The sequence below is a fragment of the Accipiter gentilis genome, chromosome W (assembly GCF_929443795.1).
Source record: "Accipiter gentilis chromosome W, bAccGen1.1, whole genome shotgun sequence".
NCBI classification, from domain to species: Eukaryota; Metazoa; Chordata; class Aves; order Accipitriformes; family Accipitridae; genus Astur; species Astur gentilis.
Window position 1 is genome coordinate 4,421,340 of NC_064918.1, and position 24,717 is coordinate 4,446,056.

General features: G+C 50.3%; 3 protein-coding genes across 3 annotated transcripts in view; 1 reads left to right on the forward strand and 2 right to left on the reverse strand.

The window, feature by feature from the left end:
• LOC126035342 (uncharacterized) overlaps positions 1-7,816 on the reverse strand; it is a 171,909-nt gene extending 164,093 nt beyond the window's left edge. Inside the window, exon 1 of the mRNA XM_049793872.1 lies at positions 7,648-7,816. The gene's annotated coding sequence lies outside the window, so the exon portion shown is untranslated. The remainder of the gene's footprint in view (positions 1-7,647) is intronic.
• LOC126035341 (uncharacterized) overlaps positions 1-24,717 on the forward strand; it is a 274,404-nt gene that overhangs the window by 45,441 nt on the left and 204,246 nt on the right. The gene's annotated exons all lie outside the window — the stretch shown is intronic.
• On the reverse strand, positions 4,495-7,651 carry LOC126035364 (uncharacterized). The gene is made up of 2 exons (XM_049793901.1): positions 6,659-7,651; positions 4,495-5,441 (listed from the first exon to the last, which is right to left on the reverse strand). Exons 1-2 carry the CDS (start codon positions 7,257-7,259, stop codon positions 5,176-5,178), a joined length of 867 nt encoding a protein of 288 aa, XP_049649858.1. The 5' UTR covers positions 7,260-7,651; the 3' UTR covers positions 4,495-5,175.

Genomic DNA, 24,717 nt, shown 5'->3' on the forward strand with positions numbered 1-24,717 from the left:
GACTGAGGTAGGTTTTCCATCCCACTTCCTCATGTCCTCTCCATGGTCACGCAGGTAAAACCACAGGTTAGCCCGTTGAGTGTACTTTCTCTCTCCTCTCTCTTGGGCAGAGGAACGCTTACTCCCAATAACTGCGATGCAGGCCTGTACAGGTGAGGAGGAGGACAGATCCACTTTGAATTGCTGGAACTCTCGGGACAACTCCTCTACAGCTGAGACACAGGCCCCTAGGGAGGAAGAGAGACTTCCTTCATATTGCCGGAGTTGGACAGCCAATTCATCCACCGTTTGTCCATAGCCTTCTTTCCAGGACATTACTGCCAATGAGTTGGCATAGGTTGGTGGTGCACTTTGTAGAAACTTCCGACACATCGGTTGTGTGCATTGGACTTCATCTGGATCTGTGGGTGACTGCGCATTTTCTGGATCATTATAAATCACCTCCAGCACGGCTAATTCTCTCAGGTACTGGATACCTCTCTCCATGGTGGTCCATTTGCCTTGGTGACATGTAACTTCATCCCTGAAGGGGTATCTTTCCTTTACACCTAACAGAAGTCGCCTCCAGAGGCTGAGGACTTGTGTTTTTCTCCCAATCGCCTTGTCGATGCCCCCTTCCCTAGACAGAGACCCCAACTGCTTGGCTTCCTTACCCTCTAATTCCACACTACTAGCCCCGCTATCCCAGCATCAGAGCAGCCAGGTAACAATGTGCTCACCTGGGTGGCAGCTAAAATCTTTTCGCATGTAACGCAACTCACTCATGGATAGAGATTGGGTAATTATTTCAGGTTCTGCCTCTTCCTCCTGTTCTCGCGATGACCCTGGTTCATCTTCATCTCTCACTAAGCGAACTGATTTCTTTGTGTGTTTCTTTTTCTGTACAGGGGCAACTGATACTGGCACAGATTGGTTCTCTGGTTTAGCTGCAGTGTCTGTCACCGGGGTAGGGCAGCTATGGTGCTTGTTGTTGGGGTAGGGGCAGCCACAGTGTCTGTTGTCCTGTTTTCCATCTTTTCTCCCTGAAGGTGCTGCCTAGTATCAAGCAGTGTTTGGTACATACTGGCCAGGGCCCAGCACAATGTAGTGAGTTGTATGTGTCTGGGATAGCCACAGCATTTTTCTTTCAAATATTCTGTCACTTCATGAGGGTTCTGTAGTTGTTCGGGAGTGAACTTCCAAGTCACTGGCGGTGAGAAGTTCTCTAGATACCTGCCCACATCCTCCCACATGCCGTGCCACCCATGAGTATCCAGCTTTGGGGGAGATCTCTGAGTGGTACTCTTAAAGAGCCTTTTTGTAGCCCTAAAGAAGACCTGAAACATATTCAGGAGGCATGGCACTAACAGCACACTGGCTTGCACATCCCAAGGATATTCAAAATTCTCAAAAGCTGTTGTAATTAGTCGGAAGGAGAAAAGGGAGGTGAACGGACGGGGGGAGGTATCCCCCCCTAATTTCCCCATGGATTGGGTGTAATTACCAATAAAATCCGACAGAAGGTGCCCAAAGTATGGAAATGATATCACTGCCTCATACAGATACCAGCTTATCCTCATGACCAGTGATGTAATCATTTCATAAGTCGACATTGCCCAGTACAGCAAAATGATAATCCCAATCACTCTCCCAGAGATGAGATACGCAACTACAGGCAATACATAGACCATATAAGAGCTTACAAAACGCCACCATGTAAACAAATGAAACAACATTGTGACTAACATCTATTTATCCAAGAAATGCGTTTGACAAATTTGTTTCAACACGCTCTGGCCAGCTCTGTCGTTATCTCAACCCTTCGTGTCCCACGTTGGGCGCCAAAAAAGACTGTCGTGGTTTCAGCCCAGCCGGTAACAAAGGACCACACAGCCGCTCACTCACTCCTCCGCCCCCCTCCGGTGGGATGGGGAGGAGACGGAGGAGAGAAAAGAAAAAGAAACTGGAACCTCGAGGGTTGAGATAAAGGCAGTTTCCTGGGACAAACGCAAAGAGATTACAACAACAACAACAACGGCAGTAATGAAAAAAAGTATACAAAAAGAGTGATGCACAGTGCAACTGCTCACCACCCGGGACCCGACGCTCCGCCACTTCCCCCACCGAAAAACAGACACCACCCCACCCCCCCACCCCCCCCCCCCCGCCCGCTCCCCATTTATATACTGAGCATGATGTCACATGGTATGGAATAGCTCCTTGGCTAGTTCAGGTCAGCTGCCCCGGCTATGCCCCCACCTCCCAGGTTCCTGTAAAAATTAACTCTATCCCAGCTGAACCCAGGACAGGGACGTATCTGCCAGACATGGATGATGTGATTTTGTCATAAATTGCGACCACAAGGGATCATAATCCAATTAAAATTTTATTGATTATAGCAAGTAGAATATGAGCAAATACAGCACTGGACGGCAGGGGAGTCTGCGCTCCACCAACTGCCGTACTGAGCAGTTCAAACAGTCCCTTTTTATACACCTTTACTTCCGTGTTCGTGAAGTAGTGGAGATACTCTGCGCATGTTTCAGTTGTTGTTAGGGGGTCGATGTCTGCCTCTTTGAGGCCGAAGTAAGAAGTTTTTCTCCTTTGTCCCATAGTTAATCTCTTACTCATATGTCCTTATATGGGGTTGTCTGTCCTGTTTCTGTCCGTTCCTGGATACCTGGCGGTTATCTTGCACAATGGTAAATGATTGTGGTTATCTTATCTTATTTTACACAGGCGGTGTCTGGTAGCTGTTTGCATGAGCGATTTCCTGACTTTTACATTGAGCTTAACATAAATCTTAATAACAATACCCTAGTCCATAGTTTCTCACAATTTTCTGCTCAATTACTGTCAAGGCTTGCCGCCCCGATGCACTTAGTTGTATTGCAGAAGTTAAGCTTTTGCCGCCCTGCAATAAATCCAACAGCGGCTGTAAGTCTGTATTGGTAATAGCACAATAAGGCTGAATCCACTGTAGGTCTCCGACAAGTTTTTGTACATCATGTATATTTCGTATGTCTTTGTGTAGCTACAGCTTTTGTGGACAGAGGCTTCAGCAACTTGCAAACCTGGATATAGTGTCAACGGCATTCCATCTTTTTTAAATCTTGATTGACAGTCGCTGGCTTCGTGTCTGAACTTGTCACACTTGTTACAGACCCCAGGAAAGTTTGACTGACTGGCGTTAGTTAGTGCTGCTATAGATTGAGGCTGCGTTGCTATGCGTTGAGGGCACGTACGTTTCAAATGCCCCGGTTGACCACACCAATAACACGCTAAGGGGTCTGTATTGGTTTTGTCTGGCAAGGTTTTGGTAGCCGGGGGGGGGGGGGTTACAGGGGTGGCTTCTGTAAGAAGCTGCTGGAAGCTTCCCCTGTGTTCGAGAGAGAGCGAGCCCATACCAGCTGGCTCTAAGACGGACCCGCCGCCGGCCAAGGCCGAGCCAATCAGTGATAGTGGTAACGCCTCTGTGATAACATTTTTAAGAAGGAAAAAAGTTGGGATGGAGAGAAACAGCCGCCGGAGTGAGGAGTGAGAACATGTAAAAGAAACAAGCCTGCGGACACCAAGGTCAGTGAAGAAGGAGGGGGAGGAGATGCTCCAGGCGCCGGAGCGAAGATTCCCCTGCAGCCCGTGGTGAAGACCCTGGTGAGGCAGGCTGTCCCCCTGCAGTCCAGGGAGGTCCACGGTGGAGCAGATATCCACCTGTAGCCCATGGAGGACCCCACGCCGGAGCAGGTGGGTTCTCGAAGGAGGCTGTGACCCCGTGGGAACCCCGCGCTGGAGCAGGTTCCTGGCAGGACCTGCGGATCTGTGGAGAGAGGAGCCCATGGAGCAGGTTTTCTGGCAGGACTTGTGACCCCGTGGGGGACTCACGCTGGAGCAGTGTGCTCCTGGAGGACTGCACACCGTGGAATGGACCCATGCTGGAGCAGTTCGTGAAGAACTGCAGCCCGTGGGAATGGCCCACGTTGTAGGAGTTTGTGGAGGACTGTCTCCCGTGGGTGGGACCCCATGCTGGAGCAGGGGAAGAGTGTGATCAGCCCTCGCCCTGAGGAGGTGAAGCGGCAGAAAATAACGTGTGATGACCATAAACCCCATCCCTGTCCCTCTGTGCCGCTGGGGGGGGCTTGGTGGTGAAATCCGGGAGTGAAGTTGTGCCCGGGAAGAAGGGAGGGGTGGTTGGGAAGGTGTTCTGAGATCTCGTTTTATTTCTCATTACCTTGCTCTGGTTGATTTGTAATAAATTGAGTTAATTTTCCCAAATTGAGTCTGTTTTGCCCGTGACGGTAATTAGTGAATGACCTCTCCTGTCCTTATCTCGACCCGCAAGCCTTTTGTTATATTTTCTCTCCCCTGTCCAGCTGAGGATGGGGAGTGATAGTACGGCTTTGGTGGGCACCTGGTTTTCAGCCAGGGTCAACCCATCACAGGGTCTTTGTGTGGGCTGCAGTCTCCTTTTTCCCGTTGCACCATCGGTCGTAATGCTACTGCGAGCGCTGCAGCATGAGCTTCAGCATGTATTTTAGCTTTCTCTAGTTCTTGTATTATAGTAGCCAAATCCTCATTTGCATTATTTGAATCAGGGTATATGCGAGGTATAATTTGTTCATGTTGAACAATGGTATCTGGGGCTCTTTATTCATAGGTGGCTTTTTACTCACTCCCTGATTGTGTAGGGTTTCCTTTAAGCATACGGTTAGGGAGACTTGGGAACTGCCAGATGGCTGATTAATATTGGCAGTCCCAGGGAGTGGAGCAGAAGTCAAGGGCACAGGAGCAGGCGGACAAGCTCCAAAAACTCTCTCACTGCATTATGTTTTTCTCCCCGCTTTTCCCCTTCGTTTGTGTAGCGTTCGCTACATATCAAGGTGCCATGATCAGATCACTGGTCAGCCCCGACCAGGGGAAGAGACAGATAACACACACAGTGTGAGTGCCAACTTCTTCCTTTTATTGCGCAGTTGATTCCTTTTATATTAACAAGGGTAGGCGAGGTTACGGATACGTCATAGGGCTGTGACTAACCCTCTGTCTTTCCGTAACATCGCAAGATCTTCTGGGCGCCGAACCCTACATCTCCCCCTCCCTATGACCAACTAGTTTCCACTGTTATGAACAGCTTCACCCAAAGAACTAACTGGTAAAGTACCGTAAACACAAGCACATTTCCATATCTAAGCCCAAACACTACATCTCAAACACATGCAAACATAATCCACACAGGTGGTAAATGGAAAGCCAAGCCTTATTGTCTGGGGCATCCAGATTCCCGGCTGTAAGCAACTCTGCAACTCCGTCCCTGACAGCCGGATCCCATAAAGGCACGCATTGATGGGCTCTGAGAGGGACGTCATCCAGACACGCATCAGGCTCCCCAACTGGCCCTGCATCCACTGCCAGAAATTTGTAGCGGATACCCAAGGCGTCACAAGCCAGGATAGGATGACAGCAATCTGTAAGAAAAAACACTCAAACACTACGAGGTTAGCTTGAGCCTTAGCACACTTAACCACAATCACTTCCTTAGCCGTCTCCGGAAGGTTTGCAGCCTGTATAGCAAGCTGAAGCCGATCTAAAAAGGCAGTAAACCTCTCGGCAATCCCCTGGCGGATCTTTACCCAAGGGGGATCTGCTCTGTCCATAGCCGCGACACGCTTAAATGCGGCCAAGGTGGTAGGTGCAACTGCTGTAAAGTCACGTCCGCGCATGCCCTGTGCCTGAGCCTGAGGTGTTGCAAACTGCCCCTCCCCCATGAGTTGTTCTATGGTCACTCCCACTAGGCGGTGACCAGGAGCCTGAGCATCGGTCACGATCTTAAGGCACTGAGCTCACCATTTCTCCTTAAACAACAACAGCAATGATGGGGGCAGTACCCCTCTCATCAGCTGCATCACATCAAAGGGCGCAACAGGCGTTGAAAGCAGACATTCAAACAAAGTGAGTGCCTGCGCGGAATTCACTCCATGCGCCTGCACAGTACTCGCGAGTTCCCGAACAGTCTTTGTAATGAACGGGTTAACTTTGTTCATGAAATCGCACGTGGAGGTAGGGACATCCGGTTAAGAAAACAATTGCATACTGATGATTAACGTATGTAGAAAGACATCTTACAGAGCATGAGTGGGACTTAGGTCACCTAAAGGACAGCTGAGGAAGACTTTGGCCTTCATCCCAACAACCACCAGAAGGCAGATTACGACCACCTAACAACTTACGGCGCAAGCGCACACAATGCCAAAGATACCAGCTGCCACGTATACAGGAACTAGAGACTGTATAAATAAAGAGACTCTTCCCCATTTTCGGCACAAGCTTTTGGCGGACCACTGTCTCCCAGGCCGCCCAGCGCTGTTTTGCTCTCTTATCGCTTGCTAATAAATTCAATCTTTTTATTTAATACAAATTGGCTTCTCCAATTTGTCACGAGCGTCTATAACAGTCTTTACATCAAAAGGTGTTCACTCATACCCTCCCCGTGCCGCTGCCCGAATAGGGAGAACCACCGGCTGAAACTGAACCCCTGAAAGGCAACATTCTTTGGCCACCAGTCGCCAGTCTGTGCCCTTTTGGGTGCCCCCTTCCTGGCCATCCCCGGCCCCCTGTGTGGGGGGCATTAGCGGCACCATACGCTCCCCATTCTGTATGGCCCCCTCAAGCCTCCGCAACAGACCCTGTACTCTCTGCAAAGCGTTCGGTCCCTCCTCTGTCCATATCTGTGGTGCAGGTTTCGATGGCCTCTGTATTGCACCATCCACCTTCTCCTCGTCAGAACTATCGGAATTGCCCTGCGCTGGCACCTCGCGCCACTTCTGGAAGGACCCAGACGAGGGTTTAACCCATTCTGGCAAAGGCGCAGTAGATGGCGCAGCAGGCTTAGGCTCAGGCAAAGGCCCAACAGGTACAGGCTCCACTGGCAAAGGCTCAGCAGGCACAGGCTCAATCCCAGGAGGCTCAGTCCGCTCTCCCAGCAAGGGCGCCTGATTTCCCTCACAGGGGGGTGTTTCCTCCTCTGCCACCGTCTCCAACCCCCGCAGCCTCCTAACTGCTCCCTCCGCGGGTGGCCGTTCCTCCCGCTCTCTCAACTTACAGTATAAATGTCCCTTATCATCCCTGCCTGGAACCCAGTCCAAGAGGCATTCCTCTAAGTCCTTCCGAACCACCCGCCACAATTCTTCCCAAGGAAACTTCTGGGGGGGGGGGGGGGGGCATATTTGGCCCCGCTGATGCCGCTTCAATAGGAAAAACTTCCGTCTCCGCCGCACCTCCCGCATCCCCGCCCTTAATCAAAGAGAGATCGGTCTGTGAACCCTGCTCCACGGCCGCCCACTCCGTCTGAGTCTGACTTACTATCCCTGGGGGCACTGTCTCCCGTTTTTCCTGAGGCGGCGCCTCATCCGCAAACAAAGTAGCTCGCGCTGCCAACCAGCACGCCCCAGCTTTCTGTCCTTCCGTAACCACCCTCTCCACTTTTCCCCAAGTTTGTAATCATTCTGCAGCTCCGCGCTCGCCCCCGAGCGCAGATTGGAGCAAAAGCTCCCGAATCCCTCCCCATTTTGGGGGGTTTAAAACTTCTCTAGGAGATCCAATGCCTCCCCGGCACAACATCCATTGGATGCATTTGCCCGTGGGGCCCTTCCTAATCGTTCCGTGGGCACCCACCTCATCAGCTAACACCTTCAATACCTTAATCACTTGCGTAAGTTCCATTGTCGCCTGTGCAACCGATCACGTTGGGGTCACCACTATGTAGCATTTGCTACATATCGAGGTGCCACGATTAGATCACTGGTCGGCCCCGACCAGGGGAAGAGACAGATAACACACACAGTGTGAGCGCCAACTTCCGCCTTTTATTGTGCAGTTGATTCCTTTTATATTAACAAGGGTAGGCGGGGTTACGGATACGTCATAGGGCTGCAACTAACCATCTGTCTTTCCGTAACATCGCGAGATCTTCGGGGCGCCGAACCCTACAGCTTGCAGTTGGAGAGAGCGAGCAGCAAAAGCAGATGTAGCCGCTTTACGATCTGCTTTCATTTCTTGCAGAGTTGTCTTAATCAATTTTCATAAAGTTGCAAGACCTTTAACTTCTTTAGACCCATCACTAATTTCATCCCATAGGGAGGTTCCGATAGCTTCCCAGGTACTAAGCTCAAAAGCTGTACCCACACTAATTAAAAGGTTTCTGTCCTTGCTCCATTGTAGAAGCCGCTTTAAACAAGCTTTATCATATTTTTTGCCTCTCTCTGAGTATATGTTGGGGGAGCTTAACTACTGCTTCTTCTTTGAAAAGCATAGACCTCATCTCCTCCCCCGACCGCTCACCTCCTTTACGAGCGAGTCCTTTTTAATATCCATCTCTTTTTTCAACCAGCCTCATAAATGTCTTTACGGCTGCCTTTTCCCTCACAGATGCTGCGAAACCCATGCCACCTTTTATCACGTAAGCTTATGATTTCCTGCCTCTCTCGAGCAGCCGGGCGCTTTTCTTCCAAGACCACCGGCAGCCGCGGCAATTTCCCCCGCCTTTTCAGTTAGCGTTCCCTCTTGTTCCTTACTGGATCACGTTGGGGTCACCAGATGTAGGGTTATAGTGTTATTCCATGCGGGACCCAGATGACAGGATACCAATATGATGATTAAAGTCGCCAGTTTATTGAGCCTAGCTGATCATTCTTATACAATTCTCTGAGTTGCTTTAGAAGCTTTGATTGGCTGCTGCATGCAAGCATTTGGTGTCCACGCGCACAAGCATAAAATGTGATTGTTTATATTGACACTGTACACACATATAAACATAAGATACAGTTAGTTATACTCACTCTGTACAAGCACATAAACACAGGACATAATTGGCTATATGTCCTGGTTTCAGCTGGGATAGAGCTAACTGTCTTCCTAGTAGCTGGTACAGTGCTATGTTTTGAGTTCAGCATGCGAAGAATGTTGATAACACACTGATGTTTTCAGTTGTTGCTCAGTAGTGTTTAGACTATAGTCAAGGATTTTTCAGCTTCTCATGGCCAGCCAGGGCACAAGAAGTTGGCACAGGACACAACCAAGGCACCTGACCCAAACTGGCCAATGGTGTATTCCATACCATGTGAAGTCCCATCTAGTTTAGGAACTGGGAAATGGGGGGGGGGGGGGGGGGGGGGCAGGGAATCACTGCTCTGGGACTAGCGGGGTGTCGGTCAGCGGGTGGTGAGCTATTGCCCTGTGCATCATTTGTACATTCCAATCCTTTTATTACTACTGTTGTCATTTTATTAGTGTTATCATTATCATTATAGTTTCTTCTTTTCTGCTCTATTAAACCGTTCTTATCTGAACCCAGAAGTTTTACCTTTTTTCCCGATTTCCTCCCCCATCCCACTGGATGGGGGAAGTGAGTGAGCGGCTGCGTGGTACTTAGTTGCTGGCTGGAGTTAAACCACGACACTATATTAACTAGAGCATGCGAAACTTGTCTCACTCTAATTGGTCAAGATAAACTGCTGAATTGAGGTTGTTTGTGCCAAGTTCCCTTTATTGTGGAATGCGCACCTGTGTTTTTCTAATTGGGATCTTTCTTTTTCTGTCTTCTTGTTTATTCTGTTCAAGGCCTTCTAAAGGTGTAGGGTTCAAGTTATATGGAACTTAGTTATTGGGCCTGAAAATAGCTCAAGGTCACAAGACCGTTCCAGGCGCCTTTAGAAGGCCTTCAACAGAATAAATAAGAAGATAGAAGAAGAAAGATCCCAATTAGAAAAACACAGGTGCGCATTCCACGATAAAGGGAACTTGGCACAACCAACCTCAATTCAGGGGCTTATCTTGACCAATTGGACTAAGACAAGTCTTGTATGTTTTAATTAACACAACCAATTATGTCTTGTGTTTGTGCGCGTGGACAGTACCGATGTAACCAATCACCGCTTATGCTTGTGCGTGTGGACACCAAATGCCTGCATGTAGTAGCCAACCAAAGTTTCTAAACAACTTAGAGAATTGTATAAAAATCATCAGTTAAGCTCAATAAAGTGGCGACTTAAATCATGACATTGGTGTTCCATCATCCGGGCCCCGCACGGATTAATCCCTAAACCCTAATCGAAGTGTCTGGAATGCTCTTGTGACCATGAGCTACTTTCAGGCCCAGTAACTAAGTTCCATATAATTGACCCCTACAGTTATCCATGAATGTGAAACATGTGCTGCAATTAAGCAAGCCAAGCGGCAAAAAACCCTGTCACATGGAGGGCGATGGCTGAAATATAAACAGTGGGAGGCCTGGCAGATTGACTATATCACACTCCCACGAACCCGCCAAGGCAAGTGCCATGTGCTTACAATGGTGGAAGCAACCACTGGATGGCTGAAAACATACCCTGTGTCCCATGCCACTGCCCAGAACACTATCCTGGGTCTTGAAGAGAAAATTTTATGGCAACACGGCACCCCAGAAAGAATCAAGTCGGACAACAGGACTCACTTCCGAAACAACCTCGTAGACACCTGGGCCAAGGAACATGGCATTGAGTGGGTATATCACATCCCTTATCACGCACAGGCCTCCGGAAAAATCGAACGATACAATGGACTGCTGAAAACTACATTGAGAGCGATGGGGGGGTGGAACTTTCAAACATTGGGATACACATTTAAGAAAAGCCACCTGGTTAGTTAATACTAGAGGATCCGCCAATCGGGCTGGGCCCGCCCAACCAAGACTTCCACATACTGTAGAAGGGGATAAAGTCCCTGTAGTGTGCATGAGGAGTATGTTAGGAAAGACAGTCTGGGTTAGTCCTCCCTCAAGCAGAGGCAAACCCATTCAAGGGGTTGTTTTTGCTCAGGGACCTGGGTACACCTGGTGGGTGATGCAGAAGGATGGGGAAGTTCGATGTGTACCTCAGGGAGATTTGATTTTGGGAGAGAATAGCCAGTGAATTGGGCTGTATGATATTTAACTGCTAAATAACCTGCCAATGCATGTCATTGTATCTATAGTGTCTATATGCCATATCAAGGGTATTACTGTAAGAATTACCCAAATGACTGAAGGATAGACTTTGAGCCAAGTACAACAGCGATAGAACTTGAACTGGCGAAAAGCAATTTCCTCAAGATCAACATCTTCGACCTGCAGACCAAGGGCATGGGTTGCACCAAATGTACTAGTTCCAGCATGGGTCCCCCACGGGGTCACAAGTCCTGCCAGAAAACCTGCTCCAGCATGGGCTCCTCTCTCCATGGGTCCACAGGTCCTGCCAGGAGCACTGCTCCAATGTGGGCTTCCCGTGAGGTCACAGCCTCCTTCAGGGCACATCCACCTGCTCCGGCGTGGGGTCCTCCACGGGCTGCAGGTGGATATCTGCTCCACCATGGACCTCCATGGGCTGCAGGGGGACAGCCTGCCTCATCATGTTCTTCACCACGGGCTGCAGGGGAATCTCTGCTCCGGTGCCTGGAGCACTTCCTCCCCCTTCTTCTTCACTGACCTTGGTGTCTGCAGAGTTGTTTCTCTCACATATTCTCACTCTTCTCTCTGGCTGCAGTTTCTGTTGCACAGGTGTTTTTTCCCCCCTTTCTTAAATATGTTATCACAGAGGCTCTACTGTTGCTGATGGGCTCAGCCTTGGCCAGTGGCAGGTCCATCTTGGAGCCAGCTGGCATTGGCTCTGTCGGACATGGGGGAAGCTTCTAGCAGCTTCTCACAGAAGCCACCTCTGTAACCCCTCAGCTACCAAAACCTTGCCACGCAAAGCCAGTACAGCAGCATGCTCTGCATCCATCTCCCAAGGCTGCAAGGAGCCCCTGGAACCCGTGCATAGTGGCCACAGTGGGGCCGTGCCCTGTCATGCCTCACCTTCCCCATCCTACCCCCTGCTGGGAGAGAGGGGCTTGGTCCTCTGCATGTGCCAGGAGGGACACCCAGAGATGTCCATGCGGGAGCTGCATGCTGCTGGCACGACCCAGGTGGTCTCTAGTGAACCTGCAACGGCCCCCAGGACCAAACCCCTCCAGGCCAAGCCCCAGCAGGCTTTTTTAGGGTCTTGTGCATCACCCAGCCTCAAAGCAAAGTGTGTTTGCTGCAACCTCCACAGACTGGGCAGGCATCAAGAGATAAGTTGCTGCTCAGCCCAAGCCCTCTGCAGGACCGGGGAGGCAAAGGGTCACCTCTCAGCTGCCAAACCACGGGCAGCCACTATGATCAGAAAGCCCAGAGCTTTGAGGGACCTGCTCCAGCCTGCACAGGAGCTGCTCCATGCTGCCACCAGGCTATGGGAATGCTTGGGTTGCTGCTGGCTCCTGCCACTTCCTTCAGTGCCATGGCAGCTGCTGTTTCCCACTGGGCAGCGATGTGACCGAGTCAGTGAGCTGGAGGAGGCACATTCTCCATCCCAGCACCCTCATTCCCCAAAGCCAGCCACAGTGTCTGAGTGCCAGAGTTTATTGGCAAAGTGCAGAGATCTGGGGGGGGGTGAAGAGCTCTGGTTGAGAAGGCGGCAGTGCCCAGGGATGCCCGTGTGCTCATATTGAGCAGGTCTGCAGGGGGGGCACAGGGTGGTGGGACAGCCAGGCTGGAGGTCCCCATGGTTACCAAGGCCCCACACAGGTGTAGGTGGTGTTTCCCCAGAGGAAAGCAGGGAGTGAAGACCGGAGCCACTGCAAGGCTGCTGTGCTCTTCTCACAGACCCAGCCATGGGCTTCCCTGCAGAGGCCACCAGACAGCCCCGAGCCTGACACCCTGCCACAGGCCAGGAAGGAGCTGGTGGAGTGCTGTATTGGGAAGAGCCTGCAGGGAGACAGTGGGCTGAGATGGGATGGGCTGGGGCTGGCCCGTCAGCAACTGCTCCAGCCAGGGACTGGAGGCTGTGCAGAGATGCTGCGGGAGCAAAGCTTGCCCTCCCCATAGAGAACTGTCCCCTACCACCCTCCTCCCAATTAGGACACATGCTCTGATTCTCCTCCACCCTACCCCCTGCCTGCTTGGCATGCAGCCCCCAGGCCCCTCCTGGCAGGGCTTGGCACCAGTTGCACCGAGCAAAGCGCCATGCTGGGAACCTGCTTTTGGAGGACCCCCCCAACCCCTCACCCAAGCAGGGTGGGGGCACTGGGGTCAGGCCCCTGCAATCTTCCCTTCCCTAAAATGCCCCAGTGCAGCCCTGGGGAATTGAGAGGTGGCCAAGACGTGGAGCTCATCCCTGCCCTCCGGTGGGCTGCCTGTCCCCCCCGTAACCTCTCCGAGCCCTGGTGTTGGACCCTCAGCAGCCCTGGCTGGTGACAAGCTGACAGCCTCACCCCTCACCCCTTCAGTGCAATGCCGTCCAGCCACTTCCAGTCAGACCTGGAGCCGTCCTGCTTCAGCCCCACATGGAAGACCTCCATGTTGGCCATGCACACCAGGAAAGCCTAGCACAGGAGAAGGCCCACATGAGCTCCCCGAGGGGGACACCCAGCCCCACAGTTAGCAACAGGGGCTGCGCAGTTTGGGCACATGTGCAGTTCAGGCGCAGCATTGCTGGCTCCCTGCCTGGAGGTTTGGCTGGGCTTTGGGCACGTGGGCCAGAGCCGGGGAGCTGAGAGGATGCTGGTGATGACTGGGTGACTGCTGAGGGACCTCAAGGAGTTACCTAGGGTGTTGTCCCAACCCAAGGGGAGAGTCCCTGACTGCAGACCCGCTGCTATGAGGAGGACTGACTCAAAATGTCCTCCGGCAGGGCCCCGTTTATATCCTTGTCGAGTCTGATCTGTGGTCATTTTAATCCCCATTGGCCAAAAGGTCAACATTTCTGTGTACCTGACGCATGTCGGATTGGTCAGTTCAGCTTTCAACCCGCGGCCTCTAGGGTTTGTTGGTTGGTTTTTTTTCTCCTCTCCTCCCTGTCCGGAGAAGTTTCATTTCCTGTCAGGGCGGGTGCACCTGCCACAGTACTATTGAAAGGCCTTTAAAGAATAATGCAATCATCAGGCGCAGTCAACATGGGTTCACAAAGTGAAAGTCCTGTTTAACTAATTTGATATCCTTCTATGATAAGGTCACCCACCTGGTGTATGAAGGGAAGGTGGTGGATGTAGTTTTTCTGGATTTTAGTAAGGCTTTTGATATTGGCCCTCACAGCATCCTTCTGGACAAGTTGTCCAACTGTGAGATGAGCAGGTTCATGGTGCGCTGGGTGAAGAACTGGTTGAAGGGCGGGGCTCAAAGGGTTGTAGTGAATGGGGCTACATCTGGCTGGAGACCGGTCACCAGCAGTGTTCCTCAGGGCTCAATTCTAGGGCCAGTTTTGTTCAATATATTTATGAATGATCTGGATGCAGGAGGTGAATGCATCCTTAGCAAGTTTGCTGAGGATACCAAACCAGGAGGTGCTGTTGATTCTCTTGAGGGACAAGAGGCCTTGCAGAGGGATCTAGATAGATTGGAGCATTGGGCACTGATTAATGGGATGAAACTTAACAAGTTGAAATGCCAGATTCTGCACCTGGGATAGAGTAACGACAGGCACAAGTATAAATTGGGAGAGGAGTGGCCGGAGAGCCGCCCTGCAGAAAGGGATCTGGGGGTGCTGGTTGACAGCAGGCTCAATATGAGTCAGTAGCATGCCCTGGCAGCCAAGAGGGCAAACCGCATCCTGAGGTGCATCAAACACAGCATAACCAGCTGGTCAGAAGAGGTGATTATCCTGCTGTATTCAGCATTGGTGCGGCCTCACCTTGAATACTGTGTGCAGTTCTGGGCCCTACAATTTAAGAAGGATGTTAAGGTCCTTGAATGTGTCCAGAGGAGGGCAACAAAGCTGGTGAAAGGGCTGGAAGGAATGTCCTATGAGGAGCGGCTAAGGACTTTGGGCTTGTCTAGTTTGGAGAGAAGGAGGCTGAGGGGTGACCTCATTGCGCTCTGCAGCTTCCTGAGGATAGGGAGGGGCTGATCTCCTCTCCCTGGTATCCAGTGATAGGACGCATGGGAATGGTTCGAAGCTGTGCCAGGGGAGGTTTACACTGGACATTAGGAAGCATTTCTTTACTGAGAGGGTGGTCAAACACTGGAACAGGCTTCTTAGAGAGGTGGTCGATGCCCCAAGCCTGTCGGTGTTTAAGAGGCATTTGACCAATGCCTTTAATGCTATGCTTTAACTTTTGGTCAGCCCTGTAGTGGTCAGGCAATTGGACTAGATGATCGTTGTAGGTCCCTTCCAACTGAAATATTCTATTCTATTCTATTCTATTCACCAGCTGAAACTGCCCAGTGACAGTGCAGGTCACCTGCCTGCATCCCAGGGCTGGGGACTCACCAGAAAGGGGTGGTGTCCAGCCCTGCCCCACTGCCCCTCTTGCACTCCCCTGTGCCCAAGCTGGGGGGGGGGGAGCAGGGGCACGCCAAGCTGTGCTGCGTCTGGTGCTTTTGGGGTGGGGCAGGGGGTGCAGTGTGTGTGCCATAGCATGCTCCTGGCAGAACCCCCCATGCCTGGCCAGTGGCCCACTCCAGGCACCCCTGCACCGGACGGAGGGGGAAGCAGCACCGGGGGGGGGGGGGGGGGTGTGTGTGTTCACCCCCTTTGTACTGAGGGGGCACCCCCCTGTTCTGGGGGGCAATCCCCGCCCCGGGGGGTGGCGATGCCCCGGCCCTGGAGCAGGCTGAATCGGGCCGGGGGCAGAGCCCCCGCAGGAGCCCGGAAGGCTGCCCTAGGCCTCCCCGCCCTGGGGGCCCCGCCCTGCCGGGGGAATCTCCCTCTCGTGACGTCACAGGGGAGCCACCCCGCCCCTTCCCGCTGCATGATTGGCCGCGCCGCGTTTGCTCACCGCAGCCTCTGCGATTGGGTAGAGAGTGCCCCGCAGCCCCGCCCCTGCCTCTCCTCCTTGATCTCCTATTGGCTGCCGAGCTGTCACTCTAGACCGGCCCGCGATCCTAGCGCATCCGCTGCATCCTCACTGTCTCCACTGCTGCCCCACTGTAACCTCACTGCAGCCCCACCGTCACCCTACTGCACCCCAACGCGCTCGCACTGTGACTTCACTGCACCCCGCTGCACAGTCACTGCACCCCACGCACCTCGTTGCACTCTCAGTCTAACCACACCAGTTCCTGGTACTGCATGCCACTGTCTCCCACTGCACCTCCAATGCCACCCCATGCACCCCCAATCTGCAAACCGCAGGGCACCCCACTGCAGGCCACATCCCAGGGCACCCCTCACTGCTCTTTACCTCCAGCCAGGGACCTGCCCCCTCTCCATGCAGGGGAACAGCCTGCCCCACAGCCCTGGCACCCCCAGGGCTCGGGGAATGGATGCCATGGTGCCGCAGGGCTGGAGGGAGGAGGCTGCAGCCTCCGGTGGGGAGCATGGCAGGATGATGGGGAGTTCAGTGGGATGATGGGGGGCTTGGTGGGATGACAGGGAGCACAGCAGGGTGGTGGGGAGCATGGGCAACCACAGCCCAAAGTTGCCCTCCCATTGCAACCTCACGGGTTGCAAGCAGCAGGGCTCGGGAAGAGGGCTCTCTCACGACCCGGGCTGGACAGACCAGGGAGTCGTGTTGAATTCGGAATTCCCTTGCGCTAAATTAAGGTGAAACGACACCAAACGATCAGTTAAACATTTTATTCATGACAGAAGCAAACTGAACTTGGGAGGCATAACAGCAGGTGGCGGGGTTTCTCACAACAGGAATTGGCATGGAACTACCTCAGTGAACCATGTAACCCGTGGTAACCACATACATCAGTTCAGGGAATAAGGAGATCCTTCCCGTTGAGTCACGAGGTTCAGAGCAGACCCCCTTGCTTTCCAGACTCCTCCTCAGAGAAGGGTCTAGGGGCTGCTGGATCCACTCTTAGTCTCAGACTTGGTCAACAGTTTATATCTTGAAACTACCTCAGTAAACCAGGTAACCTGTGGTAACCATATACATTGATTCAGGGAATAAGGAGACCCCCTCCTGTTGAGTCACGAGGTTCAGAGCAGACCCCCTTGCTTTCTAGACTCCTTCTCAGAGAGGAGCCTAGGGGCGGCTGGATCCACTCTTAGTCCCAGACTTGGTCAACGGTTCTTTCTCTCTCCTTTTTCAGGTGCCAAGGGGCTGCCAGGGTGCATCTGCCCCATGGAGACGACCCTCCATTTACCCTTAGTCTGGAGCCCAGCTCTCACATCCCAGCCCCAGCTTCCCAGTGGGAGCCCCAGGGGAAGTGGGTTGGTTGCACAAAATTGATGGCATCAGGCAGGTGGGTCAGGGAGGGGAGCTCCAGGTTTGGGGGTGTGATACAAACATAATTTGCAAAGTGCTGAGAATGCAGTCAGGATTTCATCTTCACCAGAGGCTGGCTGAAAGAGAGTGCCTGATGCCATTCGGCATGCGGATGCTCATGGCAGCCATGAGCCTGGTGCTGGTGGCGTGCCCAGGCAACGCTGAGCCGCGCTGGGGTCATCTCTTCTGAAGGGGTCCCAGCAGTGCAGCCTGTTCAGCAGCGCTGGGGAAGCTCTCCATGCCATGAGCCAGGGGACAGGCAGCAAGGGTGGAGGAAGACTTGGGGGGGGAACACACGTTCTGGAGTAGGGACAGAACCTGCCTCTTGAAAGGAGCAGCCAGGCCCTCTCCAAACCTCACTCAGGAGCCTGCCGGGCTCTCCTACCTCGCAGTGTCTGTTGTCCGTAGCTGGGGCTCTCCTCCATGCTCCAGGGACCATGGATGCAGCTCACCTGTTGTCCTAAATCTATAGAAGACAAGCACAGGAGTGTCCCTGCCAACCCAGGGCTCTTGCTCCCAGCATCAGTGCCCCCTCCCATGGGACAGCCCCGTGGCTGCGGCTGAGGGCATCCCCCGCTTTAGGTGACCTACCAGCCAAGCCTGCCAAGGTCCCTTGTGGCTTTTGCTGTGCTTGGGAACCAATCACATGACAGGCTTTCGGGGAAAGTGCTTCTGCCTTTCGGTTTCAGTGTCACCGCTCTGCCTCCTGTCTCCATTTTGTTGCCATGTGATGAAGCAGGATGCCCTGGTGCCATCCCTGAGCCCACGCTGTCTCCACACCTTCCTCTCCCAGCCAGGCAGGCGAGGTCTTGCCTTACCAATTTTCCTGCTTGCCCCAGTGATACCGAAATTCGCGGCCTGTAAAGAAATACTCTCTAAGACTCGTTTTGGAGTTTCAGAAAGCAGGCATTCTTTATTGCCGAGTTGGATGCACGGGGGATAATTCCACCTAGCGTGCATGCCACAGCTTCAGCACAAACAGGTTATATGGAGTAACTAATCACATATTAATCAGATTAGTATACATGTACATAAAAATTATTGTAACTGATTATCATAGTACTGCCTACATCCGGTCACGCGCAATGGTTCTTCATTTGAGTCGAAGGGCTGCTTTTGCGACCACCGACCCATTTGAGATTCTGTTGGCTGACCTTCAAGTCTTTGTTCGTCATCCTTGTTCTTTGATCTTGGAGCTTAACATGGTTTCAGTCACATATGGTCAGTTTCAATATTATTCTTATCTAATGTACAGGAACATCCAATCATAAGAGCAAAGAACTGTAAAATTTATGAGTAACTACCTCTACTAGTGAATTGCTTGGCTACGCTTTTGTCCATTGATTCAATCATGGTGTTAGTATAAGATTTCTAATAATTATTTACCAAATCTCACTTTTACAGTCATCCAGCAGCAAACCAGTTTCCATGGCTGGTACAAAATATTAAACCCATAAAAATATTTAGACATACCATGCAGAATGTATGGACGTATGCTATCACCTAGGGGTGGCTGGATCCACTCGTAGTCCCAGACTTGGTCAACAGTTTATGTCTAAAGGGATGAGGTGTAAGGATTATGGAAAAGGAAAGAGAGAGCAAGACAGAGAGAGAAAAAGGAAGAGAAAAGAGAAAGATTTCACCGGTCCTGGGTCCAGTGTTGGTCCAGTCAGCCAAGGTGCCCAGTTCCGGTGGGTGCATGCATATGGGGCTTCAATTCGTGCCCTTTTATCATCCTTGCCTCCTCCTTCAGGCGGGCACTCCAACTCATTAGGCTAATTAGGTGTTATGCGAACCTTCGAACCTTCTTGGGAAATGGGTCGCTGGGCTTGGGGGTCGTTTGGGGAGTAACTTCCCCTTCCCTGCAGATATGACCATTGTTTGATCTCTGGCCATACATGGTGAGCTGCCCTGCTCAGCATATCAGAATGAGACGGGGAACCAAAGGAACCTTAGTAGATCTAGTAGATATATGAATGTAGATAGGAATTGTTTATTAATTATCTAGCTTATAATTAAGTTAAAGAAGTTTCAGTAGAGGTAGACATGGCCCAAGGGGGTGAGAAGTGATGTTTAACGTTTGCATTGTTGAGGCTGACTGGGACAGGAGATAGTCAGTTTGGCAGCCAGGCAGGAGACTGTCTGCTCGGCCGCGGGACCGACTGCGGAGCGGACGCCCCTCGGCGCGCCCCGAGCACTTTCCTCGGAGGAGCCTCCGCTGCCAGCCGCTCACCGCGGGAGCAGACAACAACCTCCTGAAGCCGCGGACCAAACCGTATGTGTCACAAGGGGAGCCTGTAAAAGTACGGGCCGGGGCAGCTGGTAAATCGCACAGAGACGTCTGGCGTGCAGCGTAGTCCCCGTATGGGAGGAGGGTACACAAGGGGGGATTTGCTGACCGATAGAGCGGCCGCTAGCGATCTTGGGGGTAGATCGAGCAAATCTGGGGTGACTGCTGCATCCCAGTATCGGGAGCCAGGACAGACCTGTCGATGACTGGTATATAAGAGGCAGGAGAAGGGTAAGCGCACCCCCTTGCAATTGCGCTTGGTACATTTTTGCAGCTGCTGAAAGGTTGTCAACTGGAGTGATGATTGTATGATATGAATGTTTGGAAATTTAATGTTAAAGATTTTGTGTGAGTATGTGGAAATGTTATGTTGAGATTTATATGTGTACATATGCTTGTTAATGTGTAAATGTCTAAAACTGTGGATTGAATGTTTGAGTAAAAGAGACACAGCTCAGCTGCGGAGCGTGTGTGGAGTTCCGATCCACAGTTTCGTAACTCCACAAGGGGTATGACCGGAGACGAACGAAGTGTGACTCACTGGTGATTTGGAACTTGAATTTATATGTTAGAGTTGTAATTGTAAGTTTGAGTTTGATTATCTTAATCATTTTGTGGTGTTGGTATAAGAAAGTCCCTGTATGGTGCATCGCATAAATGTGGGTATTTGAATGGTGTCTTTTACATCCAGGAAATGAGTCTATGCCCTCATATGTCCTGGAATGTGTGTGGTGTAAACGGAGGTTGCAAATAGATTGTGGCGGGGATATTGAATGCCCCGAGTGTGGGGTTTGGACTCCCTGGGATAAGAGGGGACGGGCTACGTACACAGTTGGGATTGTTTGTGGTTGGAAAGATAACTGAAATAGTGAAATTGGTGTGTGGAAAGGAAAATTTAATCCCGGAAATTCGGGACATGTGAGAGGAAAACTGGGAGAATTCTATAAAGAGGTGTAAGAAACAATTTGCATGGAATCTTATTAAAAAGAGAAGTTATAAAATGGGAAACAATCAAGGGGGAATATTGAGGAAGAGTCCTCTGGGTTGTGTTACTACCCACTGGAAAGATATTGTTGGGACCGGAGGTACGGAAAATAAAAAGAACCTTATTAAGTATTGCAATCAATGGTGGCCGTTATATAAGTTAGAAGGTGATGCTAAGTGGCCACTTAATGGGTCAACAGATCATAATACTCTATTACAACTAATGCTGTTTTTAAGGAGAGAAAGAAAATGGGATGAAGTTTCATATGCAGACATGTTTTTCACCCTCTGAAACCATCTGGAGTGGCAAAGGGACTGTGGAATAGTACCCCCACAGGACCCCATGGTGCTCGCAGTTGAGCGAGAAAACAACAAGGAGCTTAGAGGTAAACTGAGGCGGTGTTGTTTGGCATGTAGTATTGGACAAAGATGTACAAAGACAAATAAAATCCATCAGGTACCAGAACAAGATCTAACTGATTTGTTTAAGCCTCCCCCTCGATCACAGGAACAGGATGCAGACTCGGATAGAACTCCAACCCCCCTGGACAGCCCTGTATCTTCCCGTACTAGGAAGAAAACTACCTCAACAGCTTTACAAGCACCTCTCCGAGAGGCGGTGGGGCCAGATGGTGGGACGATGTTAATCAAAGTACCCTTTTCTACTGCTGACCTAGGGGAATGGAAAAAGGTTGCTAAAGATTATAGGAGTGATCCGGTAAGTGTAACTAAACATTTCCAATTTATTGTAAAACAGCATAACCCTGATTGGAAGGATATACAGCTGTTATTAGAATATATGACCGAAACAGAGAAACAGCTGATTTTAAAAACAGCAGGGAACCTAGCTGAAGATCATTATAAGATCACAGGAGGGGACGTTAAAGAATATTTCCCTCTCCAAGACCCAAAGTGGGATGTTAATAGGTCTACACATATGGAAAGATTGCAGGGGTATCAGGATTGGATTACAAAAGGAATGGAGAGGGCAATCCCCAAAACTATAAATTGGTCAGCTTTATATGCAGTCAAACAGAGTCCTTCCGAGTCTCCATCTGAATTCCTGGATCGATTGAGGGATGCAATGCGCCGCAACACACCGCTGGATCCTGGGTCAGAGGTAGGAATACAACAATTGGTCTCCCTGTTTTTGGGTCAATCTACAGGGGATATAAGGCACAAACTTCAAAAATTGCACCCTACAGAGGGTAGGAATGTAGAAATATTATTGGATGAAGCATGGAGAGTATATAGTAACAGAGAAGAAGGATATAGGCAGGGGCAAAGAAAATTAATGGCTGTTATCCAGGAAGAAAGAGGAAGAGGGCCTAGGCGAGGCTTGCCCCGACTGGGCAAGGATCAATGTGCTTTGTGTAAGAAATTTGGTAATTGGAAAAAGGAATGCCCAAAGAACAAGAAGGAAGATCAGGGGGCTCAAACAGGAAGAACAGTAGCCCATGTGGAGGGAGATTGACGGAAACCTGGGGAATCTACCCTAGCGGATCCACTGGTTATAATTAAACTAGGGAAAACACAACAAGAAATAGAATTCTTGGTAGATACGGGGGCAACATACTCAGTTCTGAACCAAGCTTTGATGCCCCTGGGAGATGATTATGTCATGGTGAAAGGAGCAACTGGCCAAAGTGAAAAGGCATATTTTTGTAAACCTTTAGAATATAAATTAGGAAAACAGTGAGGCATTCATAAATTTTTATATATGCCCAACTCCCCAAAGGCACTTTTGGGAAGGGACTTGTTGGAACAGTTGGAAGCAAAAATTGTATTCGAAAAGGGAGAAATTACTCTGGAGGTAAAAGATCAAGAATATATTCAAATATTGAGCCTAACCTTAACCAGTCTCCCCCTAGAAGGAAACATTAACGAGGACATCTTAAATCAAGTGTACCCAGGGGTATGGGCTACCGATGCACCTGGAAGAGCGAAAAGTGCCCCCCTGTTGAAGTTAGGATCGAGGAAGGCCGAAAGCCGGTAAGAATTAAAGAATATCCCCTAAAGAAGGAAGACAGAGAAGGAATTTGGCTGGTGATAGAAAAATTTTTGCAGTTGAAATTACTAAAAGAGTGTGAGTCTGAATTCAATACCCCTATATTACCTGTTCGGAAGCCCGATGGGTCATATCGGGTGGTCCAAGACTTACGGGCGGTGAATAAGATAACTGAAGATCTTTACCCGGTAGTGGCGAACCCATATACCCTGTTAACGGTATTAACACCTGAATTGACTTGGTTTACTGTTTTAGATTTGAAGGATGCTTTCTTTTGCCTCCCTCTCCATGAAGCCAGCCAAAAATTATTTGCATTTGAATGGGAAAACCCCAAGAGTGGTCGAAAGACCCAGCTCACTTGGACGGTGTTGCCACAAGGATTTAAGAATAGTCCTACCATTTTTGGCAATCAGCTTGCAAAAGACTTAGAATCCTGGGAAGCCCCGTCTGAGGAGGGAAAGCTGTTACAGTATGTGGATGATATCCTGATCGCCACCAAGACAGAGAGAGATTGTATGACGTGGACGGTGAGTCTGTTGAATTTCCTGGGACTTCAAGGGTACCGGGTATCCAAGAAGGCGGCACAGGTAATACAACGCAAAGTGAATTATTTGGGCTATGAAATTAGTGCAGGACAAAGAACTTTGGGACAAGCCTGTGAAGAGACAATATGCCAAACTCGGAGACCTCAGGCAGTGAAAAAATTACGAACTTTTCTGGGAATGACAGGGTGGTGCCGATTGTGGATCTATAATTATGGATTGCTTGTTAAACCACTGTATGCGCTGACAGCCACTGAGCAGAAACACCTTGAGTGGAACAAGGAGACCGAATGAGCCTTTGAGCTACTGAAAAAGGCTTTGATGTCAGCCCCGGCCTTGGGACTCCCAGATGTAAGCAAGCCGTTTCTTCTTTACTCACATGAGAAGCAGGGCATTGCCCTGGGAATATTAGCACAAAACCTGGGCCCATATCGACAGGCAGTTGCCTACCTCTCTAAGCAGTTAGACACAACTGCAAAAGGTTAGCCTGGATGCCTGTGGGTGGTTGCAGCTGTGATACTAAACATACAGGAAGCCTGAAAGTTTACTCTGGGCCAGAAAATGACTGTTTTAGTGTCTCATACAGTATCAACAGTACTGGAAACAAAGGGTGGACACTGGCTCTCTCCACAAAGATTCCTGAGATATCAAGCTATATTGATAGAGCAGGATGATGTGGAGATTGTAGTCACTAACATTGTCAACCCAGCCTCTTTTCTCAGCGGGAACACAGGAGAACCGGTACATCACGACTGTTTGGAGACCATCGAAGCAACATATGCCAGTCGTCCAGACCTGAAAGACAGCCCCATGGAAAATAGAGAAACCTGGTTCACAGATGGAAGCAGTTATGTCCTAAATGGTACTCGACATGCAGGATATGCCATCACCACCAGTCAAGAGGTAATAGAATCAGGGGCTTTGCCCATGAACACCTCCGCACAGAAGGCAGAAATAATTGCTCTAACCTGCACCCTGGAATTAGCCCAGGGCAAAGTTGTGAACATTTATAGAGACTCAAAATATGCCTTTGGAGTTGTACATGCACGTGGAGCAATTTGGAAGGAGAGAGGACTATTGAATTCCCAGGGGAAAAATATCAAACACGCAGAAGAAATCCTGAAGTTACTGGAAGCTGTCCAGCTCCCTAAGAAAGTAGCGATTATGCATATTAAGGCACACCAGGAAGTGAGCTCAGATTTGGAAAAAGGAAATGAACTGGCGGACAGAGAGGCAAAACAAGTGGCCAGAACAAAGGTAAAAATAGAAAGGGCTTTAATTCCTGATAGACAAATCTCCCTAAAAGGTAAGCCAGAATACACCAAGGAAGATCAGAAACTTATTACAGATTTAGAAGGGTCATATAATGAAAAAGGGTGGGCTCATACCCCACAGGGAAAACTAATCATTCCCTCTTGCTTACTGTGGCATTTGATACGGGAGGAGCATAGGAAAAGACGTTGGGGGACAGAGGGTCTGTATAAACATTTAATAAGAGAAATTGTGGCTAGAAACTTATATACCACAGTGAGACAAGTGACTCAACAATGCGATCTTTGCCTCCAGACTAATCCTAAGAATACCCCCAAACTAGAAATGGGTCAGATTGAGAAAGGCAATGGGCCTGGACAGCAATGGCAAATTGACTTCACAGAAATTCCAAGGAAAGGGGG

Bases quoted from the DNA above. Each gene is read 5' to 3' on its own strand.
- LOC126035364 (XM_049793901.1), bottom strand. From the start codon at position 7,259: ATGCGGGAGGTGCGGCGGAGACGGAAGTTTTTCCTATTGAAGCGGCAT. The intron at 5,442-6,658 runs GTCTGTTGCGGA...TTTTTCTTACAG, and splicing joins CGCTTTGCAGAGAGTACAGG to ATTGCTGTCATCCTATCCTG.